The sequence below is a fragment of the Capricornis sumatraensis genome, chromosome 3, assembly GCF_032405125.1.
Source record: "Capricornis sumatraensis isolate serow.1 chromosome 3, serow.2, whole genome shotgun sequence".
Lineage (NCBI taxonomy): Eukaryota > Metazoa > Chordata > Mammalia > Artiodactyla > Bovidae > Capricornis > Capricornis sumatraensis.
Window position 1 is genome coordinate 41,288,199 of NC_091071.1, and position 15,438 is coordinate 41,303,636.

Genomic DNA, 15,438 nt, shown 5'->3' on the forward strand with positions numbered 1-15,438 from the left:
CTGGGTAGCTCTTGTGTGGACGCTGTGCGTTCATGAAAAGGAGACGGCCACACAGTTGGCACAGAGCGCCTTACACTAACCCAGCCAGCCTGGTGTGACATCCTCAGCCTCCCACAGTGACCACAGAGGTCCCTCTTCTGGGCCTGTGAGCTGGGTGGGAACTGGAGACCTGTGGAGCTCTCAGGCAGAACCCCTTCTATATGCCCTCTTGGGGAGGGGCATCCCCAGAGAAGGTGGGGGCACTGCAGGTGTTCACCTCTCCCTCAGAGGCCTGGACTGTCTAGACTCCAAACCCAGACCTTCCAACCTCTCCACTTAAGGAGACTCTGCCCCGACCCCAGAGAGGCCCAGGACAGAGGTCTTCCCTGGTCACTGGTGACATTTAGGGGTGGATGATTCTTTGTTGAGGGGAGGGCTCATGGCAGGATGTCAAACCACACTTCTAGCCTCTACCCACTGGTGCCAACAGTACAGCCACCACTCACTCACTGGGTGTGACTGATCCCCCCTGCCTAACGTCCCCTGGGGGCAAGGCCCCCAGCTGAGAACCTTGCCCTAAGACCAGGGCCCTCCCACCCTGAGGCCATGGAACCTGAGGGAAGGGGAAAGCTCACCTGGTGGCCAGGACTCGTCCAGTCGGCTGTCCAGATCCAGCAGGGTAGGGCTTACTGGACACGGGTTCACAGCACATACCGCACAGACGTGGAGGGGCAGAAGGGAGCCGGGGGGTCCAGCCACAGAACACACACCATGAAGCTGGGAAGGGCGCCATGGCGGGGCTGCACAGAGCTGACCACAAGGCAAGAGAACAGCGCAGGACGTGGGGAGGGCTTGGCTCTCGCCCGCAGGGTTCAGGGGTCTGCCTCCATGTACTTCTCCAGCTCCCGGAGCCTCTTAACAAACTCCTGCGCCTCCTTGTTAGGGCGACCCTCCAGCATCCGAAGCGCCGACCTCACTGCGGGCGGGGGCGGGGGCGGTGTCAGTCCTCCTGGCCCCGCTCTCGCTGCTCAAGTCACCCTGGACTCTGCAAGGGGCAGGGCCAACATCGGCCCGGCTGGCCCCGCCCTGCCGGAAGCTCACTCACCCTGGGCTCGCGGCCGGCGCAGGTGCAGGGTGACGGGCTGGCCGGCCCTAGCGCTCCCTCCCACCTGGGGCCTCGCGACGCCGCCAACGCTGCCCAGGCCCAGGGCTGCCTCCCCCGCGAAGTCGTTGGTGGACAGCCAGTCATGGTCCATGACGGTGAACAGCACGCAGGCGCCACGGCGGCGGCAAGCCTCTGCTGGCACGGAGCTGCAGTGGGGGCGAGGGGAGGCAGGTGGTTATCTGGAGCCCTGCTCCCCACTCCGGGTCGGCAGGGCGCGGAGGGACACTCACAAGTAGAAGAGCTCGTCGTACACGGGGTGCAGCGTCCGGCTCTTGACCTGGGTCCTCTGGCTGCGGACCAGCGGGAAAAGGTGCGGCGGGCCCAGCTCCACGATCACAAAGGGGTCGCTTAGGCCTGGGGACACGGCTGTGAGCGCACCCAGCCGCCAGCTCCGCCCCGCCCGGTGACAACCCTCCCCACCGCTCGCCCGCACCGTTGGCGTCCAGGGGGAGCAAGTCGGCGGCGTGCAGCACCTCCACCGCCAGCCGCTGCTCGGCCGCCTCATAGTGGCAGCGGACGCTCAGGCGCCCGAACCGGTTGTGCTCCAGGGATCTCTGTGGAAAGGCCAGGAGCCGGTGAGACGAGCTCGGGGTCATCGGGGGGCGGAGCCTCGTGCGAGCACCTGGGCCGCACTACCTGCTTGAGCTTGTCCAGGTAGTACTGCTCAATGCACTCCCGCGTGGAGCACTGGTGCAGGCGCAGCTCCTCCTCTAGCCTCTGCAGGGAAAAGGCGGCGCCTGGTGATGCGGGAGCTCCTCACAGGCCCCATTCAGAGCGGGGCTCAACTCAAACCTGGGTCTCAGGTGTCGACTCCTCCCCCTTCCTCTGTCAGAGGCCCCAGGGCCAAACCTCACCTTGTAACTTCCATCTCTCAGGCTCTCCAGGGGCAGACCCTGGCCCTCAGCGTGGAAAAAGTTGACCAGGGCCTGGGGTGGGGCAAGACATGAGAGGTGTCAGGGGCCGGGTGGGTGCTTTAGACAGAGAGTGGGAAGGAATGGAGCCTTGAGCAGCACCCGGCCTGGGCTGTCTGGAGCGCAAGGCAGAGCCACTCATACCTGGGCTGTTATCAGAAGCTGCCAGGAAGCTTGGGTAAATGAGGACACCCAAAGCCAGACAGCTGTCAGAACAGGTGGCCCAGGTGCTGCTGACTCAGCAGACTCAGGGAAAAAGATGCTGCCTGATGGCTTCCCAGAGGAGGAGTGTCTGGGCTGGGGACCAAGCCGGAGGGGAGCATGCAGCTGGAAGGGTCAGCAGTCTTATTGCCAGGGGGCGGGGGCAGAGGGGCCAGGAACCAGGAGTTCAGGCAGGAAAGGCTCTTCCATGGGGCTCTACCTCCAGCGTGAAGTGGAAGCGCCCATAGAAGTCGGCAGACACGTCTCGGTTCGCTCCCAGAGCCTGCAGGATGGCCTGCAGCAGCAGCTCCCAGAGGGCCTCCAGCACCCTGCAGGACGCTCAGCATCTGTGACCCGACCACGGGCCAGCCCTGCTCTGCCCACCCGCCCAGGACCGTACCTGCTTAGGTTTTCCTTCACCAGCGAGGCGTTCAGCAGAGCCAGCTTTTCATCCAGGTACTTCAGAAGGGGGGCCACAGCCTGCAGGTAGGGTCCTCAGACTAGGACTGGGCCCCAGTGCACACGCGCATTCTCTGCCGAACCCAAGACCTCGGCTGGCAGGGCACTCACCTCATCATTCTGGATGGAGTCAGGCGAGAGGCTGACGTGCTGCACATACTTCCTGACGTCACCCACCATCTGTGGGAGAGCAGGAGAGTGGTGCTTAGCAATGCGGAGTGCAGGAAGGGGCAGCCAGCTCCCGCCCCAGCCCACCAGCCCTGCCACCTTGGAGGTGAGGTGTGCCGTCACGGTTCGGGCCTCCCGCTGCAGGTCCTCGTCCAGGGCCTGTGTGCAGCTGAGCAGGGGCCGTGGGAGCGTGCCCTCAAGCCCCGCAGCCCCCTCCGGCCACGCCAGGCCACGCAGTGCCTGGCCAGCAGCCTTGCGGAGGAGCTCCACGTCGTTGAGGACCACGCAGAGCTGGGGAAGTGTGACGGACATGCATGGGCTGGCAGCAGGGTGGTGGCCACCCTGAGCCTCCGCCCCCCACTCCTGCACCCCCCTGCTCACGGGCTCGCTCACTGCCTCTCCAGCTGCCCCAGGCTGAGCGTCCACCTTCTTTCGCAGCAGCTCTGTGTAGAAGAGGGCAGCTTCACACAGGTCCTGGGGTGGAAGACGGGGGCTCAGGAGCTGTGGGCTATGTCCTTTCTGCACCCAGACCCCACTCTCCTCTTGGTGGGTAGTCCCCACCTGGCTGAGCTGGGTGCCTAGTGTCTGGGCCTGGGTGGTGTCAGGCCATGCCAGGCAGGCCCACAGCTCCTGGATGTGGCTGAAGCAGAGGCTGGCAGTGGCTGCAGAGCTGCTGTGCTTGGAGGAGGCATCCATGGGCTCCAGCTAGGAAGCAGGAGGCGGCCAAGGTTGGGGGGAGCCCGGATGAGCCCAGCCCCCTCAAGTCTGAGGGCTCACTCACTGTGTCCACATCCACAGCTCCCTGAAGCCTCCACTTCGTTTGGTCCCGCAGCACCTGCAGCCAAAGCTTCACAGCAGGCAGGAATGGGGCGTGGATGCCGGCCAGGGCGAGGGAACGGCTGTCCCTGCAGTGCGAGGCCTGTCAGCACTCACCCTGATCAAACACCTTGACCCAACATGTCTCAGGTTCCCAGCCTGTGGAGGCTCTGGGGAGACTGCACAGAGAGCCCTCCAAGAGGAGACTGGAGGACAGGTGGGGCAGGGCACCCACCGGCCTGGAATGCTGCTCCAAAAGCGCTGGATGTCCGCCAGGGTCAGGTAGAGCTCAAAGAGCCCTGAGGCCACCTCCAGGGTCATCTTGGGGCTCAGCTCCTCTGTCAGCACCCAGGCCTCTTCAGCCACCTGCCCAGGAGAGTGGACTCAGGCTGGTGGCAACAAGGAACCCCAGGCCCCTTCCCAGCCAGGGGGCTCTCCCCACACCCCCTCCTCACCAGACGCTCCAGCTGCCGAAAGGTGAGAGTGAAGAAGTCGACCTTGATGATGCTGCAAAGGACACACCTCAGACACCTGCTCGCCCTGCTCCCCAGCCGGGTGGTGGCACTTTAGGGGCTGGGCGCAGGGGCAGCAGGGAGAGCCCTGGCCCCACCTGTGGAAGAGGCTGGCGTAGATGCCGTAGCAGGACTGCAGGTCCTCGTAGATGGTGTCAGCCAGCTTGACCAGCCCGGCAAGGCGCTGTGGGCCTGGCTGCAAGGAGGCCCAGCACACTGACCCTCTGGCCTACACACTCACCTGTGGCCCCTCACCTCCCCTGTGGCCACACCCCCCCACTCTGCCACCACACCTGCTCACGAGGACTTTGGGTGTTCAGGAGCTTGTCGAACCATTCACGGTTGCCTCTCTGCAAGGGAAGCCACCGAGGAAGCGTGTTGGGTGGGAGGGAAGAAGGGCAAGTGTGTGTGGTTCCGCAGGTCCAGCCTGAGGGCAGGGGCATGGGCAAGGACGGGCAGTTAGCCCAGACTCAGCTACCAGACGCACCTTCAGGGCAGCAGCAATGTCCATGTTTAGCTCCGTCTTGAAGGGGCAGATCTCAAACGAAGGCTGGAAGAGCTGCAGCTTGCCAAGACACCTGGGCGAGGGGTTGCCGCTGACTGGGGGCTGCCCCACCCAGTCCCCCCACCCCCACCCCCGGGAAGCGGCTGCACCCACCCAGTCCCCCAGCCCCAACCCCCCACCCACAGATGAGCGGCTGCACCCACTTCAACAGCAGTTCCAGGCGGTAGACGGCTGTGCTGTTAGTGGCAGGAAAGTAGTCCCGGAGCTGTCGCAATAGCTGAAGCCCAAACTCAGAGAAGGCAGAGAAGCTGTCTGCCAGGCCCTCCTCCTGAGGGACAGGGCCCTTCAGAACGGACTGCTGAGTGCCCGCTCCTCGGCAAAAGCAGCCGGTCTGCAAGGCCCTGCCCTGAAAAGCCCCCTCCCTACTACGGGCCTCCAACCCCACTGGCCTCGCCCTGGTGCCCTCTGCAGCCTCCACAGCGCCCCCTGGAGACACAGACGCCCCCCAGGGCCTTCGCAGTACCAGCTGCGCCTCCTTCCATGCGGCCCACTCCCTCCGCTGCTCGCGGGGCTGAAGCCGCACGGCCCGCCTCCCGCGGTACTCCCCCTTGGTATCGCACAGCCAGGTCCTGGGACCGCACAGCAGCTGCTCTCTCCTAAGCCCGCGCTTTGTCCGCTTGTTTTTAACCCCCTACCACTTCCACAGGCTGTGCACCCCAGCAGGGCAGGACTCTGGCGGTCCTGTCCCTGCTTGTCCCAGCCTGAACAGCCCCCCGGCACACCCTTCAGGAACATTTTCATGCGAGCCCACCTGCTCCTGGGGCAGCGAGCCCGCCTCCTCCCAGTGCGCCTGCAGGTCCTCTAGCAGCCCCAGCAGGTAGCCGTAGTCCAGGGTGCGGGTCTGATGGTGGCGGCTGCTGACCTGCCAGTGCCTGCGGGGCCCCAGCCCGGGCTCAGGGCAGGTGCGTCAGGGGCCCGACCCAGCAGGGAACCCGTGCCCCTCCGACTGACTGCCCCGCCCCTTTCCGGGCCCCGCCCCTCACCGCCCCGCCCCGTGCGGCAGGCCCCGCCCACGCAGCCCTGGGGCGCTGAGGCCCTGCGGCGCTGAGGCCCTGCCCCTCGCGACACGGCCCCGCCCACTCACAGCACAGCCAGCTGCAGCGCCGACAGGTTGCTCTGTGCGCCGTGCAGGCAGAGCACGGTGGCCGCAGGCCCGCTGAGCTCGCCGCGCCAGCTGCTCGAGTTGGGCTGGGGGATGGGCTGGCCGTGGGTGGAGGCGAGAGACCCCCATCCCCTCTCGGCCCCCAGGTCCCTGGCCTCCCCGCCTCGCCTTACCCACGCCGCCCCTGGCTGCCCCTGGGGCCCGAGGTTGGCGCTACCTCCCCGGCTCGGTGTTCAAACTGCAGCAGACGGCTGAGCAGCAGCAGGTACGACAGGAAGCCCGACCGCCCACGCTGGCTCATGTTCGTGTCCCTCTGGAACGCAGGGCCGGCCGGTCAGCAGCCCTTCATGAGCCTATGGGCTGGGGTGCAGGGCTGCAGGAGGGGGGGCCCTTGGCTCCCACCTGTGTGGTGATCAGCTTGAGGACCAGTTGGCAGTCACCCTGCACCCGGGAGGCGCTAGAGCGCGGTTCCAGCTTGAACCAGCGGTCCTCCCCAGCCACAGGCACCTCCTGGGGGAAGGGGGTTCAGATTGGTGTTTCTGCCTAATGCCCCCTGCCTGCACAGACTGTCTCTGGGACTGCAGGAGAAACAGGCCTCTGCTTCCTACTGAACTCTGTTGACCAGCTCAGGGTGCCTGGACACTAGGGGTTCCTGGAGGCTGTCCCTCCCCGCTTGCAGCATTATGTTCCCCCAGCCCCAGCCCAGGAAGGATGGGAAGCTGCTAGGGCATCACGGGGCATAGCACCAATGGGGCAGGACTGCTGCCAAATGGGACACCCAGGAGCAAGCATTCGTCAAGCGAAACTGCCAGCCCACTCACCCGGACGGGTATGTTGAGGCACCCCAGGAAGTCATCAGTGTGGTCCTCAGTGGGCCCCGCTGTCCCATTTGCGCGGGCAGACTTGACAATCTGTTTGAAATACCTGGGGGCAGCAGGATGGTTTCACGCCTGTGGCCCCTGAGGAGCCCCCACCCGCTGGCCCCTGTGGCCAAACTGAGAGTCAGGGGTTTGAGGGTCCCACCTGCCCCACCTGCTCACGCCCTTCAGGCCGATGACCTCGTTCAGCTTCCTGCACGCTTCCACCAGGGACACATCATCGTCGTGATCCCTGGGGTGGGGGGGGGGGGCTGGCTTGTCTGCAGCTCAGCCTGGCTCTGACTGCCCCCTCCCGCTCCGCCCAGACCAGAGGCGCCCGCACCCCTGCCCTGCAGGGCACAGGGCCTCTACCAGATGTCCAGGTGCAGCTGGTCTGTGCCCACGTCCTCGATCTCACTGTAAGGAGAACAGAGAGGAGGGTCCAGGTGATGCCCTGCCCAGTGCTGGGGCAGGGACAATTTCTGAGCCTCGGCTTCCTGCTCTGGAAAGTGGGCACAGGACCAGCCCTTCGGTTCCCGGGGGCAGGCACTGAGACCACCTACGGGCGTAGCTGCCCCAGGATCAGCTGGCACCGCCGCAGACCCCACTTAGCCCACCCTGCCACCCAACCAGACAAGGAGCCTTACAAGAGGAAGTGCTCCTTCCACACGGGGTTCAGGGTGCTGCTCTTGACCTCGGTGACCTGGATGCACTTGGCTGGCAGTGGGCCACCTCGCTTGCTGCCCTTGCGGAAGCTGAAGCGCTGCTCCTTGTGCGGGCTGGGCTCCCGCATGGCGCCTGAGGCCGGCAGGATGCCCAGCATGCAGTACGGGTCACTGAAGCCTAGGACATGGTGGGTGCCTCAGTCCCAGCCCGCCCCAGGGCCCCAGACCCGGCCCACCCCCGAGGCCTCAGTTCCAGCACCCCCCCACCCCCACCCCGGGGCCCCTGACCTGGCTGCTTCCTGCTCACCGTTGGGGTCTTTGGCCAGCAGGTTCTTGGCGCGCATGACGGAGACTTTCAGGGCGTAGGTGGGGGCCTGCAGTGGGGGTAGCGATTGTCTCTGGGGCTCGGTGTGGGCCTGACACAGCCGGCTCTGCACCCCTCCACCCCAAGCCTCTGCCCACAAGCACTGCAAGGGGTGGCATCTGCCCAGCGGGTGGCAGCCTCACCTTGGCCTTCTTCACGTGCTCCACAGCTGCGGCGTGCTCCTCGGGGCTGGTGCCGAACACCTGCGGGCCGGCAGGTGTGAGGCCCAGGTGCCCTTGAAGCAGGCCAGTTACCATCCCGGGGGCTTCACGGGGTGGGGGAGAGCACACAACAGGAAGAAAGGGGTCTGTCCACCTGCTGGTTTGTCCTTTCTACCTTTCTCTGTGTGTCTGTCCATCCTTCTGTGTGAGTCGTACATCTGTCTACCTGTCTTTTCCAATGTTCTTTGGAGCTGTGTCCATCTGTGTGTTCTTCTGTTTGGATGTGTTTGTGTGTCTGTCCACCTTCCTGGGCATGCCTGTCAGCCTATGTGTGTCTGCCTGTGCACCTGTGTGTGTATGTATGTGGGGCAACTCTGTGTGTCGCTGAGGCGACAGTGACACAAGCAGGTGGGGAAAGTGTCTCGGCCACCCCCAGAGGCGGGGGGGCCAGGCCAGCCGAGTGGGCAGGGCCTGGGGCTCACCTGCTGCAGGTAGCTCAGCAGGGCCTCCTCGTCGTCCACCTGGTCGGGGCCCATGGTGCCTGCTCGGTGAAGGACCGTGTACAGAGCCTCCTCGTAGAGCATGTCCACCTGCAGGCGGGGGCGTGGGCCCTGAGTGCCGACCGCAGGGGCTCTTGGCTCCTCGGATGCACCCTCTCTGCCCAGCCCCCAGCCGCTCCTCCCACTGGCAGAGCCTGGTCTCTGCCTCTGAGCCTTTGCACCTTTGGGGCCTCCACCAGGGGTCCCTCCCCACTCCTGACCTCTGCTCACCCCCATAGGGAGGCCGGCCCACCCTCCCCAAACCCCCCACCCTCTCACCTCCTCTTGGCTCAAAGCTCTCAGGCCACGGCTGGGGTCCACGGGCTCTGCGGGGGCAGGCGAGCTGCTGCACAGCAGGACCTGTGAGGGCGCCAGGGGTGAGGGTCTCCGCGGCTCCCTGGCAGGGAGTGCTCCAGGGAGGGAGGGAGGGGAGCACGGAGCGGCTGCTGGGGAGGCCGGCCCAGGCCCATGCGGGGCAGCCGGGCCCGCAGCATCCATACCTCAGGGCACGGCAGCCCTTGTCTGCCCTCCCCCTTCTTCAGGATGAGGCGCATCTGGGAGAAGAACTCTACACCATCTCCGGGTTTCCTGCAAGAAAGGCCACACTCGGGGTCAGCAGACCCTCCCGACGCTGCAGCTCAGAGCATGTGCTGGCCCGCACGACTCAAAGGGATCCCTGGGTCTCTGAACAGCTGGGGGTGCAGTGGGATGCCCTCCACGGCCTTGGGTTCAGAGCCTCCTGTGGGGGCAGCTGGTGTGTGAGGTCAGGGGAGGAAGGGAGCTGGCCGGGGTCACCCACCAGGCTGCAGCCGTGGGCTCCGGCGGGTCGGCGTTGGCGCTGGCCGGCTCCTCCTCCGTCCTCCGGCGGAAGGATGGGCACACCTGCACCTGCCTGAGCACGCTGCTCTTGATCTCCAGCAAAGTGGACATGGCAGGCAACCTGTGGGGCAGAGAGCCCTGCCTTACTGTCCCCTGTGGTCACATCAGATGCCACCCTGAGCAGTGACAGAGGTGTGAGCTGGAACTCAGAGGTGCCCTCTGCTGGGGCCATGGACTCCAACCCTCCCAAGGCTGCAGACTTGCTCAGTCCAAGCCCCGCCCCCCCACAGGTTCGGGCTTCCCAGACCAGAATGATTCGGACTGAGCTGGTTTCAGGGGACACACAGGCAGGGGCCGCCAGGCCCAGGCCCCATTCCTCCCTTGGCATGAAGAATCCCCGTGCCCCAGGGTGACATCTAGGCTGCTCCAGGCAGGATGCTGCATGGTGGCTCAGTTGCTATGGCAACACAGGCCCTGGGAGCGGACAGGGGCCGCGGCCCCACAGCCCACACTTTGCAGAAGCGGAGTGGGACCTGCTCGGGGGACACTTTCCTGTCCAGGGGCCCCCGCCCTGGGATGCCCCTGAGGAGCGCACGGCTGTCACTGCCAACTTCAGCCCCCAACCTGACCGGCCTGCGCTGTTACACCCTCACACCTTGCGGGTGCTCAGTGCCCCCTGCAGACCTTAGGGGGAAGCCACCAAGGGCCCTGCAGTCCGCCTCTTCCACCCCGTGACCTGGCCCAGGCAACTACCTCCGGCCTTGGCCTCCCGATCCCCCCCGCCCCCAGCAGCGTCCCACAAGGTGGTCTCGTGGTCTCATGGTCTCGTGTGCCTGCGCTGAAAGTCATCAGGACAAAGCGAAGACCCTCTCTGGCCCTGGCTTGCTGGCCTCTGTGTGCCAGACACGCCATACTCCCCTTGGCTCACCTGGGGACCTGCCCACTGCCTGGGTCATGTCCTTGTCCACTCGAGGGCGCCCCCCGCAGGCCAGGCACATCAGCCCGAGCCTGTCCTTTTCATTTGACAAAGTCGGAAATGGGGACCCCGCCGGATCCAGTTCTACTGGCCCGTCTCTCACGGGCACCTGGCAGTGGGGTAGCCCTGCCCTGTGTGCCCACTGCCAGGGGCCATGTGAGTGCTGGCCCGTCCTCGTTTACAGGCTTGACCTCCTCCTGGACGGTCACCCTCTGCTGGGACAGCGGGGCCGGGCACACCTGCCGCCTTGAGGGTCCTGGACAGATTTTTCAAGCAAGCCGGGTGTATCTCTGGGGTGGGGGGTGGGGTGCCCGGGCTGCCATTACTGGTATGTGCCCCCTTCCAGCTCTCAGCTCCTCATCTCACTCCCTGATCCTCCAATCCTGGAGCTGCAGGGCCAGGGGAACCCATCCGGCCAGGCCCAAGAGCTGGGACAGGAGAAGGGGCACCTCGGCCTCCAGCAGCCCTGGACCCGCTTCACACCGGTCGGTGCTTGCCCCAGGGAGCCCCTAACCCTGCTGCGGGCTCAGCAGCCCAGAAAGCTGTGAGGTCCCTGGGGGCTGGGTGTCACAGGTCCCCTTTTCCTCTCTAGCTGAGTGGAAAACGCTGCTTCCCCAACAGCCCCCCAAAGCCAGGGAGCAGCCACTGCTTGAGCTGTTGCCAGGACAACCACCAGCTGCGTCTACGTGTGACGGGGGCTCCAGGGCTCAGAGTCCCGGAGACAAAGATGACGCAGGAGCCAAGTGGCCTGAGCTGCAGGGTGGGGGCCTTTCTCGGTGAGACCAGAGTGTTCAAGGCAAGGGGGGCCCCCTCTTCAGACCAGCCCTGGATGGGAAGTGACGCTCTGCTCCCCACACCTAGACCAGGAAACTGAGACCCCAGGCTCATGAGGCCCAGGGTCACCCAGCCAGCAGGCAGCCCGGGATGGAGTCACGGCCTCCCAGGCTCTGGCGTCCAGGCGCTAAGCTCTTGGCTCGTCCTGAGTCCCAGGTGCAGGCGGGCCGGCCTCCCCCTGTGCTGCTCCCTCCCTGCTCCTGTCTCAGCCTGTGCCCAGGAGGGAGGCAGCAGCGGTGTCCAGGTGCAGAGGCTCTTCCTGGGAGCTTAGAAGCCCCCTCTGTCCCCTGGGAACCCCCGGGCTGCCTGCACCGCCACAGCCTTGCTGCACCCGGCAGCCTGGGCCCTGGGGCCAGCCAGCACCCACTCAGAACTGTCATGGACAGAGGGTGTGGGGCTGGTCGTTAGGGAGCACTCACCGGCTGCCAGGGGCTCTCGGTGTGCATGGGGCAGAGTGAGCAGGGTACAGGCTTCAGGGGACCCCCTGTCTGTCTGACGGGTCCCAGAGGACTCCTTCCTGAACTTTCCGTGTCTTGGTCCCGCCCAGGCCTGGCCAAAAGCCCTGAGCAGGACACACCTGTATTCCCACTCAGGCCTGGCCACCGGCTCCAGTTTGTCCAATGAACAGTGAGGCCAGCCAAGGAGCTGGACGCCCCACAGGTACCAGGACCCAGCCGAAAGCAACAGGCCTGCTGTGTTTCAGGGCTGTGCCCAAGGCCTGGGGTTGAATGGGAAAGGATCACTCTGCAAAGTGATGTCACTGTCGCATTTCACATCCCAGTGATGGGGTGACTTGCTCAGAACCCAGGGCTCAAAGCCAAGCTGTGTCCTGCTACCCTACCTGGGGGCTGGCACTGAAGCAGGCAGGGCTGGAGCAGTGGAGCTGAACTGGAGAGCCAGCCTGGTCTTCTAGAAGAGTCCCCAGCAGCCCACTGGCTGCCCTGGACGTGAATCAACACCCTCAGGATGCTGGGGCCGCTCACTGAAACCGGTCCCTAGGGACTTAGGAGTAGGGCATCCACCGATGCTGCCCCCGGCATGAGTAAGGGGGCGGCAGAAGGTTTGGCCTGGCCACCTGGCTCTCCCTGCTGCCCCGCCCAGCCCCCAGCTGGCCCCCTTCACTCTTCTAGGAGGTTCCCGGCTGCCCCTCTCCGCTGACTCCCTGCACAGTGCTCGCCTGCACACAGTGCCTTCTGCAGTCCGCCTGCAGTGCCTCTTAGGAGCACTGCTCACTGGGGTCTCATGCCCACCCAGTTCCAGGGAGGGGTTTGAGGTCTGTATTGTAAACAATTCCGCGGGCGGACCTAGCGCTCTGAAGCCGGAGACCAGCAGTAAAAGGTTGGCGAGATGCTTCTAGAATGAACGCATTTAAAATGAAGTGCCCATACGATCTTCCTCAGAGGTCCCCTCCCACCTGGCCAGCCAGGCCCTCTGACCTGCTCACCCCTCCCACTTCTCTCAGGGACAGGCTCCCGCCTCGCCCCTTCCTCCCGACCGCCGTTCGGACCTCTCCCCCACCCCTGTTCTGTCGGGATGCTTCTCTCATTGGTGGGTGTTCGGTTCGGGGACAGTTTGGAAGCCTGGAGAGGGTGTATTTTGGGGGACCCACCCACGCCAGGAAGAATTTGGGGAAAACAAGGGGTCCTGCCAGGATCCGTGGGAGGGGGAGCGGGCCGGGCTCAGGGGCGTCTTAATCGCTGGAGAGTGGACTGGGAAACCCCGCGGAGGGTCTCGGGGTCTTCGGTCCCCGCCCACCTGCGCCTTCCCCCGGATATAGGGAGCCGGGTCCGAGCGGAGTGACCCTGCGCATCCCGGGGGGCTGTGGTCCTGGAGCCCCGCGCCCTCCGCGGCTGGGAGGTCTGGTCCCCCCGCCCCTCTGCAGTGCGCACCGTCTCCCGGTCCGAGGCCCCGCGCCTCCAAGCGGGGGAGGAGCCGTCTCCTCGGTGCCGACGGCGCGTCTTGGCGACCTCCCGGCTCCCCGGGGTAGCGACGATCGCGGTCCGCCGGCGGTCAGCCGGCCTGGGCTTCGACGGCCGGGCAGGAGTCCGCGGCACTCACCGTGGGTCGGGCGGCAGGGGCGCGGGGACGGGGCTCCTGCGGGCGCCGCACTTGGCGCCGGCTCCGGGATCGCCAGCGCCGACGACTGAGCGCCAGGGGCCCGGCGCCCGGGCTGCAGGGGCCGGGGGCGGGGCTGAGCCTGCTCGCCCCGCCCCGCCGCTCGGCGCTCGCTTCCGCCCCGCCCCCGCCTCCCTCAAGCCCCTCTCCGCCCGCGCCGGCGCCGCTAGGGGCGCAGGGCGAGGATCCACGTGCCCCTAGTGCCCGGCCCGAGGCTCCTAAGGGGAGGAGGCTCGGGGCTGCCAATCAATCCATACGTGGGTAATGAGCCGGAGCAGACCCGCTCTGCATCACGACCCCTTCTCGGGGACCCCAGGGCACACAAGAGTCGCCGAAACAGAACAGGATATGCCTGGGCCCGCAGCGCAGACTTTTCTGGAAGGGTTGTGTGGTCATCTCCAAAGTCGCCCTCCCAGCCAGCAGTGTCCCCACCACCAGCCTGGAGCGGGCCTGGGCCTGGGGACTCCGCCTCCGCGGTCCCAACCGCTCTTCTCAGAGGGGACAGCCCGCACCCCGGGGTGTGTGTGCTGCAGGCGTCAACTCAGAACGCCCGCAGCAATCCTCGTCACCGAAAGGGCGACCGACCCCACGGCCCACGTCTAGCCACCTGCCAGGTTACCCCGACGGGTGGAAGCCCTCTCGCGCTGTTCCCAGCCCATCTTTGGTGCCCCTCTACTGTGCCATGCTCACCTGGGAAGCCTGTAAAAACAGCTTGCTGAGCCCACCGGGGCCTGCTGACTCCCAGAGCTGGGGCTGGGTCTCACCATCTGAGGCTTCTCCCACCCCAGCTGAGGACCCTGCGGGCTGCTCAGATGCTTGGGCTCCCTGGGTCCCCTTCCTGCCTTTAGTAGACCTTGCTGGACCTTCAGAGCACCTTGTACTTGGGGGATCAGACTGGTTTGGAGTTCTCACCCCAAAGGACCTCGTCTCTAGTGGGGGGACTCTAGGCTGGCTGGGGATCAGACAGACCTGGAACCCACTTCTGCTCAGGCCCAGAATCAAAGAACAGTTGGCTCTGGCAGGCCAGGGCTGAGCTGAGCGGAGGAGACCCTGGAGGAGCAGGGTTCAGCACAGAGCTGCATGCGGAGGCAGCTGTGATTTCGCTATTCCTTGGTCTAGAGGGGACCAGATCCACCCCTCTCACCCCAGGAGGGGGCGGACACTGCTCTGAGAGGGTCACCACCTGTCTTAGCTTCTAGACTCAGACTGACGTCTGAGCCGCCTGTACCTATCTGTGCAGGAAGAGACGCGGAACCACCTGGGTTGGGGAGAACAACCCTGCAGGGAGGGGGTACAGCCCTGAAGGGAGAGGGGCAGCCCTGCAGGGTGTGTTCTGCTGCTGGAGGCTCTAGTCCCTGGTCCTGCTTCCATCTTGACCCAGCACAGCTGGGCAGAGCGGGTGGGGGAGCTCGGGAAATGCACAGCAGCTTTGCATAGATGAATCAGATGAGCAGGGGAGGGGGCTGGACCCCACACAACCAGCCGCCCCTTAGCTTCCTTCTAAGGAAGGGGATAGGAATGGGGTCGGGGCAACTAACATCCTTCCCTGAGGATCTGGCAGGTCCTGAGCCAGGATCTTGTAGCCGATGCCCGCCCCCCCAACCCCTGCAGTCTTACATCAGGTTCTTCCAACCTGTTGGAACAAACACGGTTTGGTTGCCATGGTGATCATAATGGCTTTGGGGTGAAGAGATGAGACTCTGCAGCTGCTGTAAACAGGAAGTAAGGAGGGGCAGCTGCCAAGGGAGGGGGCCCTTGCTTGAACCCCCATCCCATGCCCAAGGGGAGCCAAGGGGCTGGGGGCCAGCGCCACCCTGAAGATGCACCAGCCCCCAAGACTAACACCACAGAGGGCCCCTGGAGACCTCATACTCTCTTTTGCAGGTGGGGAAACTGAGGCCCAGAGAGGGGAAAGGGATTGTCCAGGCAACAGGCTGGGTACCAAGCCCAACTCAGGGCCTCAGTTTCCCCAGGAAGGCATAACCCTCAGACCCTTCCCTCCACTGACATTTCCTGGGGACGGAGTGATGGTCCCATTGGCACCAGCCCCTTCAGTGTCTCCCGACTTGTCCTGAGGCTGAAGTCAGGCCCTCCCGGGTCATAGTCCGCCCTGCTGCCCTCCTCCAGCACCTTGGGCCTTTGCTTTCCTCATTTGTCAAACAGAAATAACAGCAGAGGAGCCCAGCCCTCAGCAGGGGCTGGGGGCCGTCCTAGAGAGGAGGAGCAAGTG

At 65.2% G+C, this 15,438-nt stretch overlaps 1 protein-coding gene across 5 annotated transcripts; it reads right to left on the bottom strand.

The window, feature by feature from the left end:
* Positions 1–851: 851 nt before the first annotated feature.
* BAIAP3 (BAI1 associated protein 3) lies at positions 852–9,394 on the bottom strand. 5 transcript variants are annotated; one of them, XM_068967350.1, is made up of 33 exons: positions 9,264–9,394; positions 8,965–9,052; positions 8,744–8,824; positions 8,408–8,431; positions 7,908–7,967; positions 7,708–7,774; positions 7,383–7,578; positions 7,108–7,152; positions 6,911–6,988; positions 6,700–6,802; positions 6,281–6,388; positions 6,096–6,191; positions 5,861–5,964; positions 5,528–5,648; positions 4,920–5,044; positions 4,699–4,789; positions 4,505–4,561; positions 4,310–4,407; positions 4,155–4,206; positions 3,935–4,065; positions 3,665–3,788; positions 3,445–3,588; positions 3,265–3,357; positions 2,983–3,174; positions 2,827–2,895; positions 2,657–2,736; positions 2,477–2,585; positions 1,999–2,070; positions 1,781–1,861; positions 1,578–1,698; positions 1,375–1,498; positions 1,085–1,290; positions 852–955 (listed from the first exon to the last, which is right to left on the bottom strand). In XM_068967350.1, the coding sequence occupies exons 1-33, from the start codon at positions 9,392–9,394 to the stop codon at positions 852–854; spliced, it is 3,375 nt and encodes a 1,124-aa protein (XP_068823451.1). The 5 variants fall into 5 exon arrangements, with proteins under 5 accessions (XP_068823451.1, XP_068823450.1, XP_068823449.1 ...); XM_068967349.1 differs by having other exon boundaries at positions 8,408–8,446; XM_068967348.1 differs by having other exon boundaries at positions 8,408–8,515.
* Between the last annotated feature and the right edge of the window lie 6,044 nt (positions 9,395–15,438).